This window comes from Babylonia areolata, chromosome 19 (genome assembly GCF_041734735.1).
Source record: "Babylonia areolata isolate BAREFJ2019XMU chromosome 19, ASM4173473v1, whole genome shotgun sequence".
NCBI classification, from domain to species: domain Eukaryota; kingdom Metazoa; phylum Mollusca; class Gastropoda; order Neogastropoda; family Buccinidae; genus Babylonia; species Babylonia areolata.
Genome location: NC_134894.1, coordinates 51,081,282 through 51,105,697, shown reverse-complemented (window position 1 = coordinate 51,105,697; position 24,416 = coordinate 51,081,282). Strand labels below are relative to the sequence as shown.

The window sequence follows — 24,416 nt, the reverse complement described above, 5'->3', positions numbered from 1 at the left end:
GTACCCGTGTTTACTGTGGGGAGTACCCGTGTTTTTGTTTTACCCTTGTTCACTGTGGCGAGTGCCTGTGTTTTTGCTGTACCCTTGTTCACTGTGGGGAGTACCTGTGTTTTTGTTGTACCCTTGTTCACTGTGGGGAGTACCTGTGTTTTTGTTGTACCCTTGTTCACTGTGGCGAGTGCCTGTGTTTTTGCTGTACCCTTATTCACTGTGGGGAGTACCTGTGTTTTTGTTGTACCCTTGTTCACTGTGGCGAGTGCCTGTGTTTTTGCTATACCTTGTTCACTGTGGCGAGTGCCTGTGTTTTTGCTGTACCTTTGTTCACTGTGGGGAGTGCCTGTGTTTTTGTTGTACCCATTACTGTGGTGTTCAGGTGGCGGACCCCTGTGCCAATGACCCTCAGCGTCAGACCTGGGCACAAACACAGTGCTCTGTCATTTCCTCTGATGTCTTCCTGCCCTGCCATGCAGTGGAGCCCTATCAGAAATACCTGGACAGGTACGTGCCTCGTGGCGAGGCCACGTGAGCAGGATCCTCGTTTGCATTCTATCAAACACTTTCATGGTGTTCATGACGGTATGCACAATACCCTTGGAATCCAATTCAGATGTACGTCGCAGAATGCATTAAGTGGGGCTTAACGAACTGAAATGTTTTTATATGTTTTTATGTTTGAAAGCTCAATTAAATTCGCAGGTTATCACTAAACTTTTGTTTTCATTGAAAGCGATGTCAGGAATATGTGTTGTCTGGGTATTTTATGTACTTACATTATAATGATTATCATTTGTTATGTTTAAGAAAATCCTTTTCAGTATGAAGTGTAGGCAGTCCACCATTTTATAAATGTCTTGTTCTGATGCCATATTTGTTTTCTAATAGTTTGTCTTGAAGGAGATGTCCAGTCCAGTAAGTAGTATTGGCACATTGCAGGTGTATCTATGATTCCTGTGGCTGTGACCTGGGTGGGGACTGTGGATGTCTGTGTACTGCCATTGCTGCCTATGCTCACGTGTGTGCCACGAAAGGTTTCCCCATCGACTGGAGACGTCCGGACCTCTGTCGTGAGTGCTTCACTTCGACTTTTGTCTTTATCAGTCGTGCAACACAGATATCTTGGCGATGCGATTACATGACTTGAGTGTAGTATGACATAGGACTTCATGCAGGAACATATGAAACCCAGACATTGAATGATAGCCGAATGATAAAAATATATGAAAAATGATGAACATGATTTCTGAGGCTCTGTTAAATGGAAGATAATCTCCTACAGAGTCTGTTCAGTAAAACTCACTTGCTATTAGGCCTGTTACACGTTCACGTCAATTCAAACCAAAATGTGAAAGCGAAAAGCTACTATCGTTAAAAGGAAATGGCTGATTTTGAAGAAACATCAGTTCTGTATCGTAAGTGCTGCACAATCAGTAAAGCTGGCCACGGTGTAGTGAACACGGTGATGTGCCCTTATGTGCAGCCATCATGTGCGATGACTGTGAGCACTACAGCACGTGTATCAGCGCGTGCCCCAAGAAGACCTGTGACAACCGTCTGGTGTACGACCAGCAAATGCAGGAGTGTGGCCACACTAAGGACCTGTGCTTTGAAGGATGCGACCTGCAGCCCTGCCCACCCGGCCAGGTGTACGCCAGTCTGCAGAAACCCGTCACCTGTATCCCTGAGCCACTGTGCGAGACCCCGTCCTGCTCCATCAACGGCAAGGTGTACCGGGAGGGTGAGAGGGTCTACGATGACGCCCTGTGTAACCACGCCTGTGAAATCTGGTCAGTATCACGTGCACTTCTCTTTACAGTTCGAACCCAAAGCCCAGGCCACCGCATGGGGCCACATCAGGGCTGAAAACTGTAAATGTCTGTCCCATGCAACCTGACCAACAGCAACAACTACTACTTCTACAGCAATCGCCTTTCAGCTTCAGCTTCAAGGAGGCGTCGAAGTGTGCGGACTAGTCTATGTACGCACCACATCGTCTTTAAAACCTTAAAAGAAAAAAAGGAGCGCATGCGCCATCAACGCTTAAAACCGATGCACTGGTCGGGCAAAGAGATACAATGACAACGCATTGAACAGGGATGAACTCGTGCCTTCTTTTACAGTAATTCCCTTAAATGAGGAATGTTGTACGATCGTAAAACAGAGCTTTTGTATCAGTTTTTGCGTGTGCTAGCTTATAAAAAATACGCCCGAGATTTCTTTAGCTCAGTGAGTGGTTGTTGTTTTTTTCAGGAATGTTTACTTTTCGGAGAAGTAACGCTATTTGGAATGCTCTCAGCTAGATTTTTAAAGAATATCAAAATATTTCAGCCACAAATTGTTCAAACAAACATATCATCCATTTTTCAGTTTGCATGTGTTCTTTGTAGTAAGATTGCCGCTATCTAGTATTTGGCGGTGTTTATCCAGTCTTTCAAGACATTATCATTGTCATTGCTTACATTTTTTCTCTGCTGGATGCGAGTGAAACACACATAATGGGAGAAATGTCCACTAAGTACACGATCCACTCTGGCAGACAGATATTGAAGTCTCAAACATCCTTCGCACAACACCGAAACTGAGTCACCCACTTTATTCCTCACAGTAACTGCCGCAACGGCGACCTGGAACACATCAGTTTCGGTCACTGCGAGACTGTGGCGGTACCGACAGTGTCCCCCACCTTGCTACCTGTGCTGACGCCTTCAGGACCCACCCCCATGCCGCCAGTCTGTGTCTCTGGCTGGACCTCCTGGATGTCAGCCTCCACCCCGACCACGGCCAACGAGGGAGACGTGGAGACGCTGGAAGGTCTGAGGAAGGTGTACGCCTTCTGCCAGGACAAGGCCATGGAGTCCATTGAGTGCCGGGTGGTGGGGGAACCCACGGCCTCCATGTATTCAGGTAGGGACGCCAGAAGCTGCGTTGTCAGTGTTCATATCGTGCAGTGTTGCAGCTGATATTATAACCATTCTTCTCTTGCCTTTCTTTTCATTTTTATGACAAACACGTTAACGTTTAACCATTAAACATCTCCTGAACATCCAAGCACACTGGAAGTTCCACAACTCAAATAAATACATGTACAAAACGACAAACAAACATTTGACTCGTCGCCATAGCTCCAAGTTTACAGTCCTACGCGTCTGGAACTCAGTGCATTAAAAAACAAAACAAGAACCAGCTCAAATTTTTCAGGAGAAAACTGTGGTGAGACAAAGAGAAAGAGTAAGAGCTTCCAGTAGAGCGTAAACAGAGACAGTTTAGAAGAGTGTTCCGTGGAGTGCTGTTGGCTGTTTTCAGGGCAAGTGACCACCTGCAACCTGCAGCACGGTTTCTCCTGTCTTCATGACCAACAGGCAAACAGTGAAACGTGCATGGACTATGAAGTGCGCTTCTTCTGTGACTGTGAGTAAAGAAACTGGCTTACACAAAGCTCGTGTACTTTAAGAAATAACATTACAGAAATATTCTGTACTGAAATTTAGTTCATTCGACTATAATCGACTATGATGTTGTGGTCTTTACATGCCTCTGAAAAAGTCTTTTTACATGTCTCTGTTATGTGTTAATGTTTTATTTAGTGTCTCTAAAAACACTTCAATATGCATCAACCGATATGCGCATTCGAGTGCATATTTGTCATCATTATCCTTACAAAAACCTTCCGTTCCTTTTAAGATTCAGTCTGTAACAAATAATTTCCCAGTGTTTCTTTTCCTCATTTCGTTTCTCTTTGTTCAGAACAAAGACACCTTCTGTTAAGTTAGATTGTACGCTGCTAAATGCAGCAACCATAGAAATCACTCTCTGTGAGGGCCGAATTTTAAATAGTCTGATCTAAGTAGATATTATGATTAATATGTATGTCTCTGTTTGCTAATTTTTTGGGATGGCATTCTGGATTGCTTAAGGGAAACAGTGGACAACCGACGCAGTTATGAAATTAATGGCATTAATTCTTATTTTCATTTTCCATTGCCAGTTTCTTTCTAGCAACAAAAAAGATCTGAAGCTGCAAATAATGCCAAGTCATTTTTGTCGGCTGAAGTGGTCTGTCCCAGAATCTACTGCCAGTTGTTGTTGTTGTTGTTGTTTTTACCACTGGCCGTTGAAAAAATTCATAAGTTGTGTGGCAGTAAGTAGTATCTTAAAACAGTGATATGATTTCGCTACAGCGCACGCGCGCGGGCGTGTGTGTGTGTGTGTGTGAGGGAGGGAGAGAGAGAGAGAGATGAAATCTTTACATGTATGCAAGGTGTACGGTGTTTCTGAGACAAAAGTGAATAAAAGCGTCTCACTTGTTTCTGAAGCCGGCGTGTGATCGTTCTTGTGAGGCTTCAGCTGCAGTGCTGATGTGCTTTGTCGTCTGCTACAGGCTCCAAAATCCCGTCAGTCACTCCCAACGTCACACCCGACCACTCCACCCAGCCCCCTGCCACGACCCAAGGCCCCCACCTCACCCTGCCCCCAGACGAGGCCCGCAAGTGTGACACAACAGGCTGGACAGACTGGTTCAACTCCGACTCTCCTGATGGTGCTGGGGACGTGGAGCTGCTGCCTGAAATCCGCAGGCTGAACCCCATCTGTGCTGAGGACTACGTCACAAAGGTATGGTGCTGATGTCGACAACAGCCTTTGATTTTAGGGAGTCGCTGTTCAGAATAATGTTCCGGATAGTGATTGCTTTTTCGTTTGACTGGCTTTTTTTTCAGAGTTGTAATGGATGGATATACTGGAATTTAATCTTTTTCTTCATGTTGTGACAGGTGGAATGTCGTCGAGTGGACACCCAGGAGAGCTACGATGTGACCAACGATGTTCAAACAGTGTGCAACACCAGGGCTGGCTTTGCTTGCTACAACAGTAACCAGGCCACTGGCAACGCCTGCGCTGACTATGAGATCCGGATCTATTGCGACTGCGGCCAGAGTGAGTGAGATTCCATTCCAGTCAACCAATCACTGGTCGCTTCGCTCGTGTCTTCCTCGTCACTTGTCATAAAAACTTCGGTTCACGAAACTCTGAACAGTTCTATCCTCCTGTACCCCCCCCCACCCCCCTTTTTTTCTTTTTTTTTTTCACTTGATAGACTGAAACCGATTAAGCAGCGATATGGAATAATAATAAGAAAATGGTTGTTTCTGTTCGTTTGTTTGCTTACATATTCAGCTCAGAATCCTTACATTGTAGGTTTTATTCCAACGAAACAATGACCCTTTTTATTCCTGTTCAATAATTCTGAGCATGTGATCTCAGAAATTTACCTGGTTATGTTTAAGTTCATTGCCTTTTTAGTAATGGGCCATTTATTTGATGTATGCTGTCTGTTATAGTTGCTTAAATTTCATCACACACAAACGCATGTACTTTTCTTGTTATCAGGACTAAAGATAATAGCAACCCGTGTGAATATGACTTTCAGCTGAGAAACACGCTGCAAGAATGATGAGAAATGCATGTCGTCGTCGTCTTCTTCTTCTTCTCCTCCTCAGTTAGCCATGTGAAGAGTCATCGGGGCGCCTTCATTTCATGTGCCACTCATCCGAAGACTCCCCCCGCCCCCCATTCCTGTTGCAGCTTTCACGACTCCGTCTGGGTCCAGCACGCCGCCCACTCTGGTACCCGTCACAGTGCCCTACACGTGCGTTGAGGGCTGGTCCCCCTGGATGAACATAGACTCGCCCACCGCCACCAGGGGCTCAGAGACCACTGGAACAGGCGACTATGAACTGCTGTGGGAACTCAGACAGTACTACAGGTACAGCATGGGCCACATACAGTGCAGTACACTTTCTGTGGTCTGTGTTTTTTTTTGGTGTTTTTTTTTTGTTTGTTTGTTTTATTGATTGTTTATTTCATAATACGGAAAGGACGAGTTAAAGATTTGCATTGATGGTGTGTGCCTTATTTCTAGAATGGTGATGAATAATAGGAACACATTATGATATGACAATAATAATGATAATAATAATGATAATGGTAATAATAATAATAATAACAACAACAACAACAATGATAATGACGGTGATTGTGATGATGTTGATGATGGGAGTTTAATATCAAGATTCTGCTGATTGTGTTCGCTGTTTCAGTTTCTGTGCCCAGCCACGAGCTATCCGCTGCCGTAGTGTGAGGACCCAGCAGTCCTACCACTGGAACCAGGACTCGGTGATATGCGAGCTGCCCACCGGCCTCATCTGCCTCAACACAGACGCCAGCAGCGGCGTCTGTGACGACTACGAGATCAGCGTGGAGTGTGACTGCGGAACTGGTAACCACAGCAGGGCTTCATCTATCGGTTCCTAAGCAAATCAGTGTTTCTTCTTTCTGCACACTCTTTTACCTCAATCACACAAAGTCCGTCGTGATTCTATATTCACAAAAACGCGTCTTTGTTCTGGAAGTTTGAGACCCTAATCATGAAAAAGAAAAACACTTTTACTCTCACCTCGTGTTCTTAATCATGGAAAGTCCATCTTTGATATAATTGTGTGACATTGATATGCAAGCCCATTTTTCTCCTCATTTCAGTCGTGAATCAAAGGCGCTGTGTTGTAAATATCGCAAACTCTATGAAGATGACCCTCGTTTTCTAATGCAAAGAGCTGTGAATATGCCCATTTCTAACCCAGACACTGTGTGTGTGTGTGTGTGTGTGTGTGTGTGTGTGTGTATGTGTGTGTGTGTGTGTGTGTGTTTTATCTCACGATATCAGGAATGTTCTACTGCTTATCATACAGAATACTCCTCTCCTGTCAGACTAATTGACCTTTCGATTCCCACGTGCTGATGCCATAATGATTACTGTTGACAGCAACCCCTACAGCAGTGCCGTCCCTGTCTCCCTCCTTGACCCCCTCCCCAGGCCACCCTTGGGCACCCGTGCCCTCCTGCTTCTGGACTGTCTGGATGAACTCCGACCTCCGCACACCCAGCTCCCATGGGGACTACGAGACCATCGCCAGTCTACGCCTCACCTATCCTTTCTGTGAGCACCCTGCAGACATCCAGTGTCGGGTGGCACCGACACCTTCTCAGCCCAACGGAACACCCTACGATGTGGCCAATCAGGTTGGTGTGACGTGCGATTTGAACCACGGCCTGGTGTGTCTGGACAGTGAACAGACCACTGGTGTCCAGTGCCACGACTACCAGGTGCGCTTTTATTGTGTGGATGCCTGTCCCACTTCCTACCCTCCTGACTACACTGGTGAAACACCCACTGCCTACCCACCTGGTTACACTGGTGAAACACCCACTGCCTACCCACCTGGTTACACAGGTGAAACTCCCACTGCCTACCCACCTGGCTACACAGGTGAAACACCAACTGCCTACCCACCATGGTACACAGGTGAAACACCGACTGCCTACCCACCTGGTTACACAGGTGAAACACCCACTGCCTACCCACCTGGCTACACTGGTGAAACTCCCACTGCCTACCCACCTGGTTACACAGGTGAAACACCGACTGCCTACCCACCTGGCTACACTGGTGAAACTCCCACTGCCTACCCACCTGGTTACACTGGCGAAACTCCCACTGCCTACCCACCTGGATACACAGGTGAAACACCCACTGCCTACCCACCTGGTTACACAGGTGAAACTCCCACTGCCTTCCCACCATGGTACACAGGTGAAACACCCACTGCCTACCCACCTGGTTACACAGGTGAAACTCCCACTGCCTACCCACCTGGATACACAGGTGAAACACCCACTGCCTACCCACCTGGTTACACAGGTGAAACTCCCACTGCCTACCCACCTGGCTACACAGGTGAAACACCGACTGACTACCCACCTGGCTACACTGGTGAAACACCCACTGCCTACCCACCATGGTACACAGGTGAAACACCCACTGCCTTCCCACCATGGTACACAGGTGAAACACCCACTGCCTTCCCACCATGGTACACAGGTGAAACACCCACTGCCTTCCCACCATGGTACACAGGTGAAACACCCACTGCCTTCCCACCATGGTACACAGGTGAAACACCCACTGCCTTTCCACCTGGCTATACTGGTGAAACACCCACTGCCTACCCACCATGGTACACAGGTGAAACACCCACTGCCTACCCACCTGGCTACACTGGTGAAACACCCACTGCCTTCCCACCATGGTACACAGGTGAAACTCCCACTGCCTACCCACCTGGTTACACAGGTGAAACTCCCACTGCCTACCCACCTGGTTACACAGGTGAAACTCCCACTGCCTACCCACCTGGTTACACTGGTGAAACACCAACTGCCTTCCCACCATGGCACACTGGTGAAACACCCACTGCCTACCCACCTGGTTACACTGGTGAATCAACTACTGCATATCCACCTGGCTACACTGGTGAAACACCCACTGCCTACCCACCTGGCTACACTGGTGAGACACCCACTGCCTACCCACCCGGCTACACAGGTGAAACACCGACTGCCTATCCACCTGGCTACACTGGTGAAACTCCTATTGCATATCCACCTGGCTACACTGGTGAAACACCCCCTGCCTTCCCACCATGGTACACAGGTGAAACACCTACTGCCTATCCACCTGGTTACACTAGTGAAACACCCACTGCCTATCCACCTGGTTACACAGGTGAAACACCCACTGCCTACCCACCTGGCTACACAGGTGAAACACCCACTGCCTTCCCACCATGGTACACAGGTGAAACACCCACTGCCTACCCACCTGGTTACACAGGTGAAACACCCACTGCCTACCCACCTGGTTACACTGGTGAAACTCCCACTGCCTATCCACCTGGTTACACAGGTGAAACACCCACTGCCTACCCACCCGGCTACACAGGTGAAACACCCACTGCCTATCCACCTGGCTACACAGGTGAAACACCCACTGCCTATCCACCTGGTTATACTGGTGAAACACCCACTGCCTTTTCACCATGGTACACGGGTGAAACACCCACTGCCTTCCCTCCATGGTACACAGGTGAAACACCCACTGCCTTTCCACCTGGATACACAGGTCAAACCCCCACTGCTTTCCCACCATGGTACACTGGTGAAACTCCCACTGCCTACCCACCTGGCTACACTGGTGAAACACCCACTGCCTACCCACCTGGTTACACTGGTGAAATTCCCACTGCCTACCCACCTGGTTACACTGGTGAAACACCCACTGCCTACCCACCTGGTTACACAGGTGGAACACCCACTGCCTACCCACCATGGTACACTGGCGAAACACCCACTGCCTACCCACCTGGTTACACTGGTGAAACTCCCACTGCCTACCCACCTGGTTACACTGGTGAAACACCCACTGCCTACCCACCTGGTTACACTGGTGAAACACCCACTGCCTACCCACCTGGTTACACTGGTGAAACACCCACTGCCTTCCCACCATGGTACACTGGTGAGACACCCACTGCCTACCCACCTGGTTACACTGGTGAAACTCCCACTGCCTACCCACCTGGTTACACTGGTGAAACACCCACTGCCTACCCACCTGGTTACACTGGTGAAACACCCACTGCCTACCCACCTGGTTACACTGGTGAAACACCCAGTGCCTACCCACCATGGTACACTGGCGAAACACCCACTGCCTACCCACCTGGTTACACTGGTGAAACACCCACTGCCTACCCACCTGGTTACACTGGTGAAACACCCACTGCCTTCCCACCATGGTACACTGGTGAGACACCCACTGCCTACCCACCTGGTTACACTGGTGAAACTCCCACTGCCTACCCACCTGGTTACACTGGTGAAACACCCACTGCCTACCCACCTGGTTACACAGGTGAAACTCCCACTGCCTACCCACCTGGTTACACAGGTGAAACACCCACTGCCCACCCACCTGGCTACACTGGTGAAACACCCACTGCCTTCCCACCATGGTACACAGGTGAAACACCCACTGCCTACCCACCTGGTTACACTGGTGAAACTCCCACTGCCTACCCACCTGGTTACACAGGTGAAACTCCCACTGCCTACCCACCTGGTTACACAGGTGAAACACCCACTGCCTTTCCACCTGGTTACACTGGTGAAACACCCACTGCCTACCCACCTGGCTACACTGGTGAAACACCCACTGCCTTCCCACCAGGGTACACTGGTGAAACACCCACTGCCTACCCACCTGGCTACACAGGTGAAACACTCACTGCTTACCCACCTGGCTACACAGGTGAAACACCCACTGCCTACCCACCTGGCTACACTGGTGAAACACCCACTGCCTTCCCACCATGGTACACAGGTGAAACTCCCACTGCCTACCCACCTGGTTACACTGGTCAAACACCCACTGCTTACCCACCTGGTTACACTGGTCAAACACCTACTGCCTTCCCACCATGGTACACTGGTGAAACACCCACTGCCTACCCACCCGGTTACACTGGTGAAACACCCACTGCCTACCCACCTGGCTACACTGGTGAGAGTCTATATTCTTGAAGAGCAGTTTAAATTGATGACATGTTGCAGTTATCTTCTTATTTATTTTACAAATTAATAGTCTACGTATATGATTGGTTTAGTCTATAAGATCTCTTATACTCACATGTATGGTTTTCTGCTGAATATGAAAACTGTTATGTTGCGAATGGTTAGCACAAAAATGGGTCAGTGCCTCGAAAACATTGCAAAACTTAAATCGAACGAATCATTTCAGGGACTATCATAAATTTACATGATTTGATTACCGCATTTGAGCCTGGTTGCTTTTGCGCGTGTCTGCCACAACTTAATTCAACCATTAATGCTTGCTCTCCGTCTCTGTCTCTGTCTCAGTCTGCCTGTCTGCCTGCCTCTCCCTCTCTCTCTCTCTCTCTCAAGTAAGAAAAATTAGACTGACACAAATTTAGATCAGTGTAAATTTTAAATATCGACATAAACCACCACCTTATTAATGTGTGTGTGTGTGTGTGTGTGTGTGTGTGTGTGTGTGTGTGTGTGTGTGTGTTTGTGTGTGTGTGTGTGTGAAGTGACAGGGAGTTAAGGTTTTTCGATTTTCATTTTCTCATACCATTTGTGTCTGTTTTATATACATTGGTTAAGACAGGTCAGGTGCATAGCCCTTGCTACTGGTACCATGTAACCCAGTACTACCTGCCGCATGTGAAGTCTCCCAACGACGGACCAGGCGGAGGAGGAAACCTTTCCCAACGGCTGTGAAGGCGGAAGAGGATGACCAAAGGGCAGGGGGAGCTCTTATCCTTGGCTGGAAGTCCCCCTATGAGACAGAGCTCCGAAGAAAAAACCTGCAGCTGCCGAGGCCGTTCTATACGTGGCAGTATCTGCACCTGTGGAACTGTGAGCGTCGGTAGACGAGAGAGTGGGGAAGGGACTGCACAACTCCTCCTCACTAAAAAAAAGTCCTCTTTGCTGGTCAGGCAACCAGGCTAATGTCGGAACGACGAGCTAGCCCTTCAATACCCAGCTTTCCCAAGCCCTGCGGCGATGGAGAAGTGGTAACGGGGACAGGCAGAGGATGCTGCTGGCAGTTCCTAGTCACGATTCTGCACGCAGGCGGCTGTGGGGTGATGGTCGTCCGCCGTAGACTGGGGCAGATGCGGCGCCCGTATCCTCCCACAGTGTCCCACATGGGGAAGGGGAGATAAAAGGATCCCCAAACAAAGCCTGCCTTGCCTAGTACCTAGTAGGAAACCGCACATACTTTGACATCCAACAATAGCGGTCGAAAACAAAAGAAAAAAACCAGGAGTCATGCCCTGACTCTGGGTGCCTGGAATGTTCGCACCCTCTTAGACAGAGACGACAGACCAGAAAGACGCACAGCGCTCATTGCTAGAATGTTTGATCGCTACCAGGTGGACATAGCAGCCCTGAGCGAAACCAGGTTTGCGGGTGAAACCAAGCTGGAGGAAGTTGGAGGGGGCTTCTCCTTCTTCTGCTTTGGGAAGCCAGATGGCATCCCAAGAAACTCAGGCGTGGGTTTTGCCATACGAACCAAACTTGCACGACAGCTTGACAGCCTTCCACGTGGGATAAATGACAGGCTGATGACCTTGCGTCTGAAGCTGTCCAAGGATTGCTTCGCCACAGTCACCAGCTGCTATGCCCCGACGATGACTAACCCTGATGACATCAAAGAAGCTTTCTACAAGGAGCTCAGCCGAACCATTTCAGCGGTAGACAGAAAGGACAGGCTGATCATCCTTGGGGATTTCAATGCCCGCGTCGGCGTGGACTTCTCCTCGTGGCCAAAAGTCCTAGGACAGCACGGCACTGGCAAGTGCAACTCCAACGGACTGCTTTTGCTCTCGCTCTGCGCGCAGCATGGACTGACCATCACCAACACCCTCTTCCAACAAGCGGACAAGTACAAGAACACATGGATGCACCCCCGCTCCAAGCAATGGCACATGCTGGACTATGTGATTGTCCGGCAGAGGGACAGAGGTGATGTTTCCATTACACGCTGCATGAGAGTAACAGTCTGTTGGTCGGACTATTGCCTGGTACAGATGAACATCAGACTTGCACGCAAGCTTCAACCAGCCAGGAAGAAACCCCCTAGGAAGCTGAACATCCACCGCCTCCCTATCACCAAGGACATGCTGTAGCAGCAAATCCAAGTAGCTCTCCAAGAGATTCCTGCATCGACTGATGTAGAAGAGGTATGGAGCACCTTTAAGGATACTGTGTACACAGCAGCAGCTGACACACTCGGCTTTGTACAGAGGAGCCACAAAGACTGGTTTGACGAGAACGACTCTGGAATCTCCAAGCTCCTGAACACACTGCATATACGGCATCAGGATCACATTTCCGATAAAGACTGCCAGAGGAAGGAGAACCAGTTCTTGCAAACAAAGCAACTCGTACAGAAGAGGCTGCGCGAGATGAAGAACACCTGGTGGGAGAGAAAGTCCGAAGAGCTTCAGTCCGCTGCTGATGCTCACGACATGAAGACCTTCCATGATGGTCTCGCTCTCGCTGGAGGATGCTGTGCTCTAGTGGCATAAAGATGTTTGAAAACAAGAGAACGCTGGCCATTAAGGAGAAGCGTGAGCGAAGGAAGCAGGGCTCAACTTCTGGAAATGTTTTCCCTAGAAACACCTGTGGGAAGTGCTGCGCATCCAGAATCAGCCTCTTCTCCCATATGAGGACACACACTGACAGATAAGCCTGCCTGCCTACTCATCCGTCGCACCGACGGGAGACTCCATCATAGGTTAAGACAGATTACAGGACTATTCCACGGCAGACATTTCAAATATTAGTGACAGATCTTTTGTATGGCTCAGATTGATTGCCCATATAATGAAAGCGTAACGTACATCAATAATGGTATTGCTATCAATTAGAGGTACCGATCTCATCTTTGAGTTGAGTTTTATTTTCATATATGATTCTTTCAGGCAAAACCCCCACTGCCTACCCACCTGGCTACACTGGTGAAACACCCACTGCCTACCCACCTGGCTACACTGGTGAAACACCCACTGCCTACCCACCTGGCTACACAGGTGAAACACCTACTGCCTACCCACCTGGTTACACTGGTCAAACACCTACTGCCTTCCCACCATGGTACACTGGTGAAACACCCACTGCCTATCCACCTGGTTACACTGGTGAAACACCCACTGCATACCCACCTGGTTATACTGGTGAAACACCAACTGCCTACCCACCTGGTTATACTGGTGAAACACCCACTGCCTATCCACCTGGTTACACTGGTGAAACACCCACTGCCTACCCACCTGGTTACACTGGTGAAACACCCACTGCCTACCCACCTGGATACACAGGAGAAACACCTACTGCCTTCCCACCATGGTACACAGGTGAAACACCCACTGCCTATCCACCTGGTTACACTGGTCAAACACCCACTGCCTATCCACCTGGCTACACTGGCGAAACCCCCACTGCCTACCCACCTGGCTACACAGGTGAAACCCCCACTGCTTACCCACCTGGCTACACTGGTGAAATACCCACTGCCTACCCACCTGGCTACACAGGTGAAACACCAACTGCCTATCCACCTGGCTACACTGGTGAAACACCAACTGCCTACCCACCTGGTTACACTGGTGAAACACCCACTGCCTTCCCACCATGGTACACAGGTGAAACACCCACTGCCTATCCACCTGGTTACACTGGTGAAACACCAACTGCCTACCCACCTGGTTACACTGGTGAAACACCCACTGCCTTCCCACCATGGTACACAGGTGAAACACCCACTGCCTATCCACCTGGTTACACTGGTGAAACACCCACTGCCTACCCACCTGGTTACACTGGTCAAAAACCCACTGCCTACCCACCTGGTTACACTGGTCAAACACCTACTGCACAGCCCACCGATCACACGGGATTTACCCCATATGTGCACTCACCGGGATACACTGGCGTAACGCCGTCTGTGACGGAGACAGTCCCTCCTTACTATGACTGTGTGGAGGGGTGGACCGTGTGGATGAACAATAATTCCCCAACCACCGTGGCCGTTGGTGATGGCATGGAGGGCGACTTTGAGAACTTGACCGACTTACCTGGATATCCAACCACGTGCTACAAGGCACTGAGTACGGAGTGCCGAGTGGTGTCAACAATGAAGGACTATCGTTCAACTGGGCAACTCGTCACTTGCAACAAACAGGGACTGCGTTGTCAGAATGATGTCAACCAAGTGTGCCAGGATTATGAAGTCCGTTTTTACTGCACATGTAAGTATCTGTTGGGTTTCGGTAGTTTCTCTCTCAAGAAGTAACAGAACGGTTATGAAGAAACAAACCTACATGAAAAATATAATTCTTCAAGGAAATTCTTACAGTTGATGGACATGTTTTGGTTGCATTCAGAAATCATGTATATTTACCATTGAGTCGTAGTTGGCTAGGTTTGGTTTGAACGTTTGCATTTTCTTTTCCTTAATGCAGTTTTGTTGTCTGCTAAGCAGCCGCGTGAACGTAAACATGCGATTTTTCTAAGAATGCATGTATGCAAAAGCGAGCTTTTAGATAAAGCACTTCTGATGCAGTTAATGTCTAATCGTAATCATGAATCAATGTGTATTTAATGTATTCTTTGTTCATTTAGAACCACAATATAGTTAGTGCCCATCTTATCTTATGGCAGAGAGGTTACAGTGTTTTTTATCATTACATAATCATGATTGAATGAATGGTGAGGCTGAGATTATTCCCTCTATTGGATGATGATTATTTTGAAAATTAATAGCAGTAACACTTTGTTTTCCAGAAATAGTATATACCTACACATTGCATGGTATGCATTTGTATTCCGAAAACATAACGGGAACCATACTTAACAGTGATTATCATTTGCGTCTCCTGCAAAACCAATAAATTAGAAATATGATAAAGTTATAAAAAAAAAATAATTTTTAAAAAGCCACCATTTTTCAGGTGCCCCGCAGCCTACATCTGCCCTGCCTCCTGGGGTCAGTCCTCCTCTGCCCACTCCCACCCCCGGGCCGTTTGTCACGCCCGTCACCCTGCGACCGAACGAGGTGGGCTTTGAATGCAATCATGGATGGACTCCAATGTACAATTCCAATACCCCGGGAGGACCTGACGGCGGGGACTTGGAGACGTTTGAAAGACTGCGGCAAGTTGCTCGTTTCTGTAACAACTCCAACATCGTCACAATCGAGTGTGTGGACCTCCGCACAGGCATGCGAGCAGAGCAGACAGGCGAAAAGGTAGCATGCGATAAAGATACGGGCTTCACGTGCTACGACAAAGACCAGGCGGATGGCACTTGTGCTGACTACGGTGTCCGGTTCTATTGTGACTGCTACGGCAACAGTGAGTCTGTGTGTGTGTGTGTGTGTGTGTGTGTCTATCTGTCTATCTCTGTCTCTGTCTCTCTCTCTCTCTGTCTGTCTGTCTCTGTCTCTGTCCTTCCCTCTCTGTGTGTCTCTCTGTATCTCACACGCACACACACACACACACACACACACACACACACACACACACGTTTTGGACTTGCGTGTTCTGTGTGTGTGTGTGTGTGTGTGTGAAAGAGAGAGAGAGAGAGAGAGAGAGCGCGCATGGGATGCCTAAGCAGCACATATTTGAAGTTGTTTGTGAACGTTTCTGTCGCTGAGCGTGTTGGAACTAACGCTTGTTATTTATTGAACATCAAAATGACCTTAACATTGTGGCATATATCCTCCATTATGTTATGTTTGTGTATCCATTTATTCATTGGCTAATATCATTTGGTATTGACACAATAGTCAAAGTGACCGTGATATCATTCTGATCCAGCGGTCAACCCTACCCCACCTGTCACCAAGCAGACTCCACACCCCAGTTTCCAAACTACTGGAATCGTCACCCAAAAAGGTTGGTTATATGCTCATTCTCACATTCTTTCTCTCTGTATCTCTGTCTGTGTGTTGGTCTGTTCTCTCCCTCTCTCTCTCTCTCTCTCTCTCTCTCTCTCTCTCTCTCTCGCTCGCTCGCTCGCTGGCTCGCTCGCTGTCCTTCTGTCTGCCTTTCTCTCTCTCTCTGTGACTGTCTCTCTTTCCCCACCACCCCCCATTCTTTCTCTCTCTTTATCTCCGTCATACGTGTGAAGGCTCTGCACTTGTGCAGACCACGGTGTCCAACACTGTAGTGGACTTTTAATCCATATGCTTAGTTGTTTTTTAAAACAATAGTTAACGCTTTCTGGTATTTTGTGTCTACTCACATTGCATAACTTTGATTTCTCAAAACGAAGAGCCCACCTTTTACCTGTTAAAAGAAAACCAAAAATGAATAAATGTCGGTCATTTTGTTTTCCGAAGTGTGTGACGACTCACTGGGGGTGAATCAGCCGTCAGTGATACCACGTGACCAGCTGTCAGCCACCTCTGTGTATGATGCCTATCATGAGGCCTACAAAGGCAGGCTGGATGGAGACTCCGCATGGATGCCAAGGTGGGTGCACACACACACACACACACACACACACACACACACACACACACACACACACACACACAAACACACACAGACACACACTGACTGAAACCATTTATTGACAGATTAACTTTATGTTGTACTGACATTTTCGCAACCATTTGAATAAATATTAACTGGGCAACACAAAGAAATTCTAATTTGAGGAAAAAAAATATGAATTTTAAAAGAACATATTTAACAAATCAATTTACCAAATTTCATTAATATCATTATCTCAAAAAATGTTTTAACGCACACACATACTCACATACGTGTATCCCCCACCCTCTCCCTACATACATCCATGCATGCACACAAACGCCCACCTCATTCCCCTACCCACTCACTCACACACACACTGACACTCACACTGTCTCTCACTCTTTCTCAGTAAATTAATAATGTAACGATAATGTAATAATAATTAGTAATGTAATGAAGACGACATATTACATGTTAGAGTCGAACAGTTCCACTAATTGGAATAATGGGAACTTTGCTCTACAAGTAAATCTGTCGCTAAACGAAACACTACTATGGATTAAATAAAACAGAGGGTAAACTCTGCAGCATATAATATATATATATTTTTTTAATAAAAAAAAAAAGGAATGAAACAAATTAGAAAAACCGACCAATTGGATGGCTTTTGATTAGGTCAACTGCAGTTTTTGTCAGAGACCAACCATTTTCTTTGCTAGGGTGAAGAACGCTGGACATGTCGAACGGAAGATTAAAGGATGTAATCATAATATCATGAAGGGGTTTGAAATGTAAATGTGTATCTGCACATTCGAGCAAAAAATGTGGGATGTCAAGGGTCTTACCACAAATACATAGTGGTGACGGTTTAAAAAATCTGCATAACCATGCATTAGTTCTTAGCCTGTGTGTCAAGTTTCTTGTGGAAATTGCTCCTGGGGGGGGGGGTAGTGCCTTTCCTTACTGGAAGAGAGATATCCCGCCAGAGGTTCTTATTTGAGTTTTCTAAGAACTATTTCTGTCTGAAACTCCAGATATATGTTGAAAGAATAGTACAAGCTTCAGAAACAGAAATAGGAATATTGTAATTGATTGAAACTGAATTGTTCGATGCCGCTTCCTTTGCACAAAAATTGGCTATTTCATTGCCACGAAGATTAGAATGTCCGGGCACCCACAGAAGTGAAATGTCGGAGCCTCGCATAATTAACTGGTGGATTAAATACAAAATTTCGTACATAATATCTGCTCGTTCAGATGAAGATTGATTATTTAAAGCCATCAATGCTGATTTTGAATCAGACAGTATAAGAATTTTTGCAGGCACAAGAGGCATATCTCTAAAAAATAAAAAATAAAAATAAAAAGGTGAAAGCCATCAGAATTGCAAACAATTCAGCAGTAAAAATTGAACAACCTTTATTTAAGTGAAATCTCTTTTTAATGTTAAGCTCGGGGATTACAAAAGCGGCTCAACTTCAGAGTTACTACTGATTGATCCATCTGTGAAAACACGGAGGTAATATTTGAAATGTGTATTAATCAGTTCTTTGGCCCGAGAGGCAATAATGAGTGGACTGTCACTCTTTTTTAATTGTCCACATGTAAAAATACACACACACACACACACACACACACACACACACACACACACAAGGCAAGCTAGTCTAGAGCACTAACATGGAATTTTGCTGTTAATGATTATTTTATACGTTTAAAGGACGAATAGACCAAAATAAACATCTGACACAAAAATACCCGTGCTTATTACACTAATTATGGCGGTGTTCATTCATCTAGGCGTGAGTTAATATGACAGAATTGGTTCTTCTGGGTATGAATTAGAAAAGGTAGTGTTTGTTGTATCAGGCATAGATTAGAAATGACAGTGTTTGCTGTATTGATCACGACTATCAGAAACGGCTAGGATTTTGTTTGATTGTCTGTTTTGTTCGTTTGTTTTGTTTTCTTGTTATTGGTCATGGCTGTTAGAAATGATGGTATTTATGGTACTGATCATGATTATTAGAAACGCCAATGTTTGTGGTGTTAACTATGCCTATTAGAAATGGCAATGTTTGTGGTACCTGGCTTGAGTTAAGAATGACAGGCTTGCTGGTACTGTGCTAAAGTTGAAAAATGTTTGTTTTACTGTACATGTACGAGTATTGATGGAGGTGACTGCGATATGAACGTTAAAATATCGCAATAAATCAGTTTAGTTAAACACTTAGTATTTAGCTTTGGAGAATGCTGGAACCGATGTAGGCAACATGAAGTCACAGTTTAATGCATAGTTAAGCCTGTTTCTATCACATCAGCCAGGCTTGTCCCGTGCTGTGTTCAACAGGTTCATGGACACAACGCAGTGGCTGCAGGTGGATCTGGGGAGACCAGAACAAATCACCGGCATCGTTACACAAGGCCACCCCACACAGCCTTTCTGGGTGACCAAGTTCACGGTGGCTCTCAGTTTGGATGGAAAACAGTTCAATGACTACCATAACCAGGACAGCAGCTCGCCAACAGTTTTTGAAACCAATGTGGACAACGCAGCACCAGTCCACCTCCATTTTGACAGACAACTCACAGCTCAGTTTGTTAGAATCCAGCCTTCAGATTGGAAAAACAATATCGCACTCAGACTAGACATTATAGGCTGCAGCGGTTCCACAACCATTACACCTACAGTCTACCCTCCATGGTATACAGGTGAAACACCTACTGCCTACCCACCTGGTTACACTGTTGAAACACCAACTGCCTATCCACCTGGCTACACTGGTCAAACACCTACTGCCTACCCACCTGGCTACACTGGTCAAACACCTACTGCCTACCCACCTGGCTACACTGGTCAAACACCTACTGCCTACCCACCTGGCTACACTGGTCAAACACCTACTGCTTACCCACCTGGTTACACAGGAGAAACACCCACTGCCTTCCCACCATGGTACACAGGAGAAACACCCACTGCCTACCCACCTGGTTACACAGGAGAAACACCCACTGCCTTCCCACCATGGCACACAGGAGAAACACCCACTGCCTTCCCACCATGGTACACAGGAGAAACACCCACTGCCTACCCACCTGGTTACACAGGAGAAACACCCACTGCCTTCCCACCATGGTACACAGGAGAAACACCCACTGCCTTACCACCATGGTACACAGGTGAAACACCCACTGCCTTCCCACCTGGTTACACAGGAGAAACACCCACTGCCTTCCCACCTGGTTACACAGGAGAAACACCCACTGCCTTCCCAACTGGTTACACAGGAGAAACACCCACTGCCTACCCACCTGGTTACACAGGTGAAACACCCACTGCATACCCACCTGGTTACACAGGAGAAACACCCACTGCTTTCCCACCATGGTACACAGGTGAAACACCCACTGCATACCCACCTGGTTACACAGGAGAAACACCCACTGCCTTCCCACCTGGTTACACAGGAGAAACACCCACTGCCTACCCACCTGGTTACACAGGAGAAACACCCACTGCCTTCCCACCATGGTACACTGGTGAAACACCCACTGCCTATCCACCTGGTTACACTGATGAAACACCCACTGCCTACCCACCTGGTTACTCGGACACCAAGCATACCCACCTGGTTACACAGGAGAAACACCCACTGCCTTCCCACCATGGTACACAGGTGAAACACCCACTGCATACCCACCTGGTTACACAGGTGAAACACCCACTGCCTACCCACCTGGCTACACTGGAGAAACACCCACTGGGTACCCACCTGGTTACACAGAAGAAACACCCACTGCCTTCCCACCATGGTACACAGGAGAAACACCCACTGCCTTCCCACCATGGTACACTGGTGAAACACCCACTGCCTATCCACCTGGTTACACTGATGAAACACCCACTGCCTACCCACCTGGTTACACTGGACAAACACCAACTGCCTTCCCACCTGGCTACACTGGAGAAACACCCACTGCCTACCCACCTGGTTACACTGGAGAAACACCAACTGCCTTCCCACCTGGTTACACTGGTGTGACACCTACTGCATACCCACCTGGTTACACAGGAGAAACACCCACTGCCTTCCCACCATGGTACACAGGTGAAACACCCACTGCCTTCCCACCATGGTACACAGGAGAAACACCCACTGCCTACCCACCTGGCTTCACTGGAGAAACACCCACTGCCTACCTACCTGGTTACACTGTACAAACACCAACTGCCTTCCCACCATGGTACACTGGTGAAACACCCACTGCCTATCCACCTGGTTACACTGATGAAACACCCACTGCCTACCCACCTGGTTACACTGGAGAAACACCCACTGCCTACCCACCTGGTTACACTGGACAAACACCAACTGCCTTTCCACCTGGTTACACTGGTGTGACAGCTACTGCCTACCCACCTGGCTACACTGGTGTGACACCTACTGCATACCCACCTGGTTACACAGGAGAAACACCCACTGCTTTCCCACCATGGTACACAGGTGAAACACCCACTGCATACCCACCTGGTTACACAGGAGAAACACCCACTGCCTTCCCACCTGGTTACACAGGAGAAACACCCACTGCCTACCCACCTGGTTACACAGGAGAAACACCCACTGCCTACCCACCTGGTTACACAGGTGAAACACCCACTGCATACCCACCTGGTTACACAGGAGAAACACCCACTACCTTCCCACCATGGTACACAGGTGAAACACCCACTGCATACCCACCTGGTTACACAGGTGAAACACCCACTGCCTACCCACCTGGCTACACTGGAGAAACACCAACTGCCTTCCCACCTGGCTACACTGGAGAAACACCCACTGCCTACCCACCTGGTTACACTGGACAAACACCAACTGCCTTCCCACCTGGTTACACTGGTGTGACACCTAATGCCTACCCACCTGGCTACACTGGTGTGACACCTACTGCATACCCACCTGGTTACACAGGAAAAACACCCACTGCCTTCCCACCATGGTACACAGGTGAAACACCCACTGCGTACCCACCTGGTTACACAGGAGAAACACCCACTGCATACCCACCTCGCTACACTGGAGAAAAACCCACTGCCTACCCACATGGTTACACAGGAGAAACGCATACTGCCTACCCACCTGGGTACACAGGTGAAACACCCACTGCCTATCCACCTGGTTACACTGGTGAAACACCCACTGCCTACCCACCTGGTTACACAGGAGAAACACCCACTGCCTTCCCACCATGGTACACAGGAGAAACACCCACTGCCTTCCCACCATGGTACACAGGTGAAACACCCACTGCGTACCCACCTGGTTACACAGGAGAAACACCCACTGCCTTCCCACCTGGTTACACAGGAGAAACACCCACTGCCTTTCCAACTGGTTACACAGGAGAAACACCCACTGCCTACCCACCTGGTTACACAGGTGAAACACCCTACTGCGTACCCACCTGGTTACACAGGAGAAACACCCACTGCCTTCCCACCATGGTACACAGGAGAAACACCCACTGCCTTTCCAACTGGTTACACAGGAGAAACACCCACTGCCTACCCACCTGGTTACACAGGTGAAACACCCACTGCATACCCACCTGGTTACACAGGAGAAACACCCACTGCCTTCCCACCATGGTACACAGGTGAAACACCCACTGCATACCCACCTGGTTACACAGGAGAAACACCCACTGCCTTCCCACCTGATTACACAGGAGAAACACTCACTGCCTACCCACCTGGTTACACAGGAGAAACACCCACTGCCTACCCACCTGGTTACACAGGTGAAACACCCACTGTGTACCCACCTGGTTACACAGGAGAAACACCCACTGCCTTCCCACCATGGTACACAGATGAAACACCCACTGCATACCCACCTGGTTACACAGGTGAAACACCCACTGCCTACCCACCTGGTTACACTGGACAAACACCAACTGCCTTCCCACCATGGTACACAGGTGAAACACCCACTGCCTATCCACCTGGTTACACTGGTGAAACACCCACTGCTTACCCACCTGGTTACACTGGAGAAACACCAACTGCCTTCCCACCTGGTTACACTGGTGTGACACCTACTGCCTACCCACCTGGCTACACTGGTGTGACACCTACTGCATACCCACCTGGTTACACAGGAGAAACACCCACTGCCTTCCCACCATGGTACACAGGTGAAACACCCACTGCGTACCCACCTGGTTACACAGGAGAAACACCCACTGCATACCCACCTGGCTACACTGGAGAAAAACCCACTGCCTACCCACCTGGTTACACAGGAGAAACGCCTACTGCCTACCCACCTGGGTACACTGGTGTGACACCTACTGCCTACCCACCTGGCTACACTGGTGAAACACCCACTGCCTACCCACCTGGTTACACAGGAGAAACACCTACTGCCTACCCACCATGGTACACAGGTGAAACACCAACTGCCTATCCACCTGGCTACACTGGCGAAACACCCACTGCCTACCCACCTGGCTACACAGGTGAAACCCCCACTGCTTACCCACCTGGCTACACTGGTGAAACACCCACTGCCTACCCACCTGGCTACACAGGTGAAACACCAACTGCCTATCCACCTGGCTACACTGGTGAAACACCGACTGCCTACCCACCTGGTTACACTGGTGAAACACCCACTGCCTACCCACCTGGTTACACAGGTGAAACACCCACTGCTTTCCCACCTGGCTACACAGGTGAAACACCCACTGCCTACCCACCTGGTTACACTGGTGAAACACCCACTGCCTACCCACCTGGTTACACTGGTGTGACACCCACTGCCTATCCACCTGGCTACACTGGTGAAACACCAACTGCCTACCCACCTGGCTACACTGGCGAAATACCCACTGCCTTCCCACCTGGCTACACTGGTGAAACACCAACTGCCTATCCACCTGGCTACACTGGTGAAACGCCAACTGCTTATCCACCTGGCTACACTGGTGTGACACCAACTGCCTATCCACCTGGCTACACTGGTGTGACACCAACTGCTTATCCACCTGGCTACACTGGCGAAACACCAACTGCCTATCCACCTGGCTACACTGGTGTGACACCAACTGCTTATCCACCTGGCTACACTGGCGAAACACCAACTGCCTATCCACCTGGCTACACTGGTGAAACACCAACTGCCTTCCCACCTGGCTACACTGGTGTGACTCCCACTGCCTACCCACCTGGTTACACAGGTGAAACACCCACTGCCTTCCCACCATGGTACACAGGTGAAACACCCACTGCCTTTCCACCTGGCTACACTGGTGAAACACCAACTGCCTTCCCACCTGGCTACACTGGTGTGACACCCACTGCCTACCCACCTGGTTACACGGGTGAAACACCCACTGCCTTCCCACCTGGTTACACTAGTCAAACACCCACTGCCTTCCCACCATGGTACACAG

General features: G+C 48.5%; 1 protein-coding gene across 1 annotated transcript in view; it reads left to right on the top strand.

Moving 5' to 3' along the window:
• Positions 1–24,416, top strand: part of LOC143294198 (uncharacterized) — a 117,193-nt gene that overhangs the window by 31,613 nt on the left and 61,164 nt on the right. Inside the window, exons 22-37 of the mRNA XM_076605629.1 lie at positions 374–498; positions 934–1,064; positions 1,478–1,784; positions 2,603–2,901; positions 3,301–3,405; positions 4,376–4,608; positions 4,767–4,929; positions 5,578–5,758; positions 6,093–6,271; positions 6,815–7,210; positions 14,436–14,585; positions 15,429–15,830; positions 16,296–16,373; positions 16,820–16,952; positions 19,309–19,670; positions 22,941–24,335. Of these exons, the coding sequence (XP_076461744.1) occupies positions 374–498; positions 934–1,064; positions 1,478–1,784; positions 2,603–2,901; positions 3,301–3,405; positions 4,376–4,608; positions 4,767–4,929; positions 5,578–5,758; positions 6,093–6,271; positions 6,815–7,210; positions 14,436–14,585; positions 15,429–15,830; positions 16,296–16,373; positions 16,820–16,952; positions 19,309–19,670; positions 22,941–24,335 (4,639 nt within the window). The remainder of the gene's footprint in view (positions 1–373; positions 499–933; positions 1,065–1,477; positions 1,785–2,602; positions 2,902–3,300; positions 3,406–4,375; positions 4,609–4,766; positions 4,930–5,577; positions 5,759–6,092; positions 6,272–6,814; positions 7,211–14,435; positions 14,586–15,428; positions 15,831–16,295; positions 16,374–16,819; positions 16,953–19,308; positions 19,671–22,940; positions 24,336–24,416) is intronic.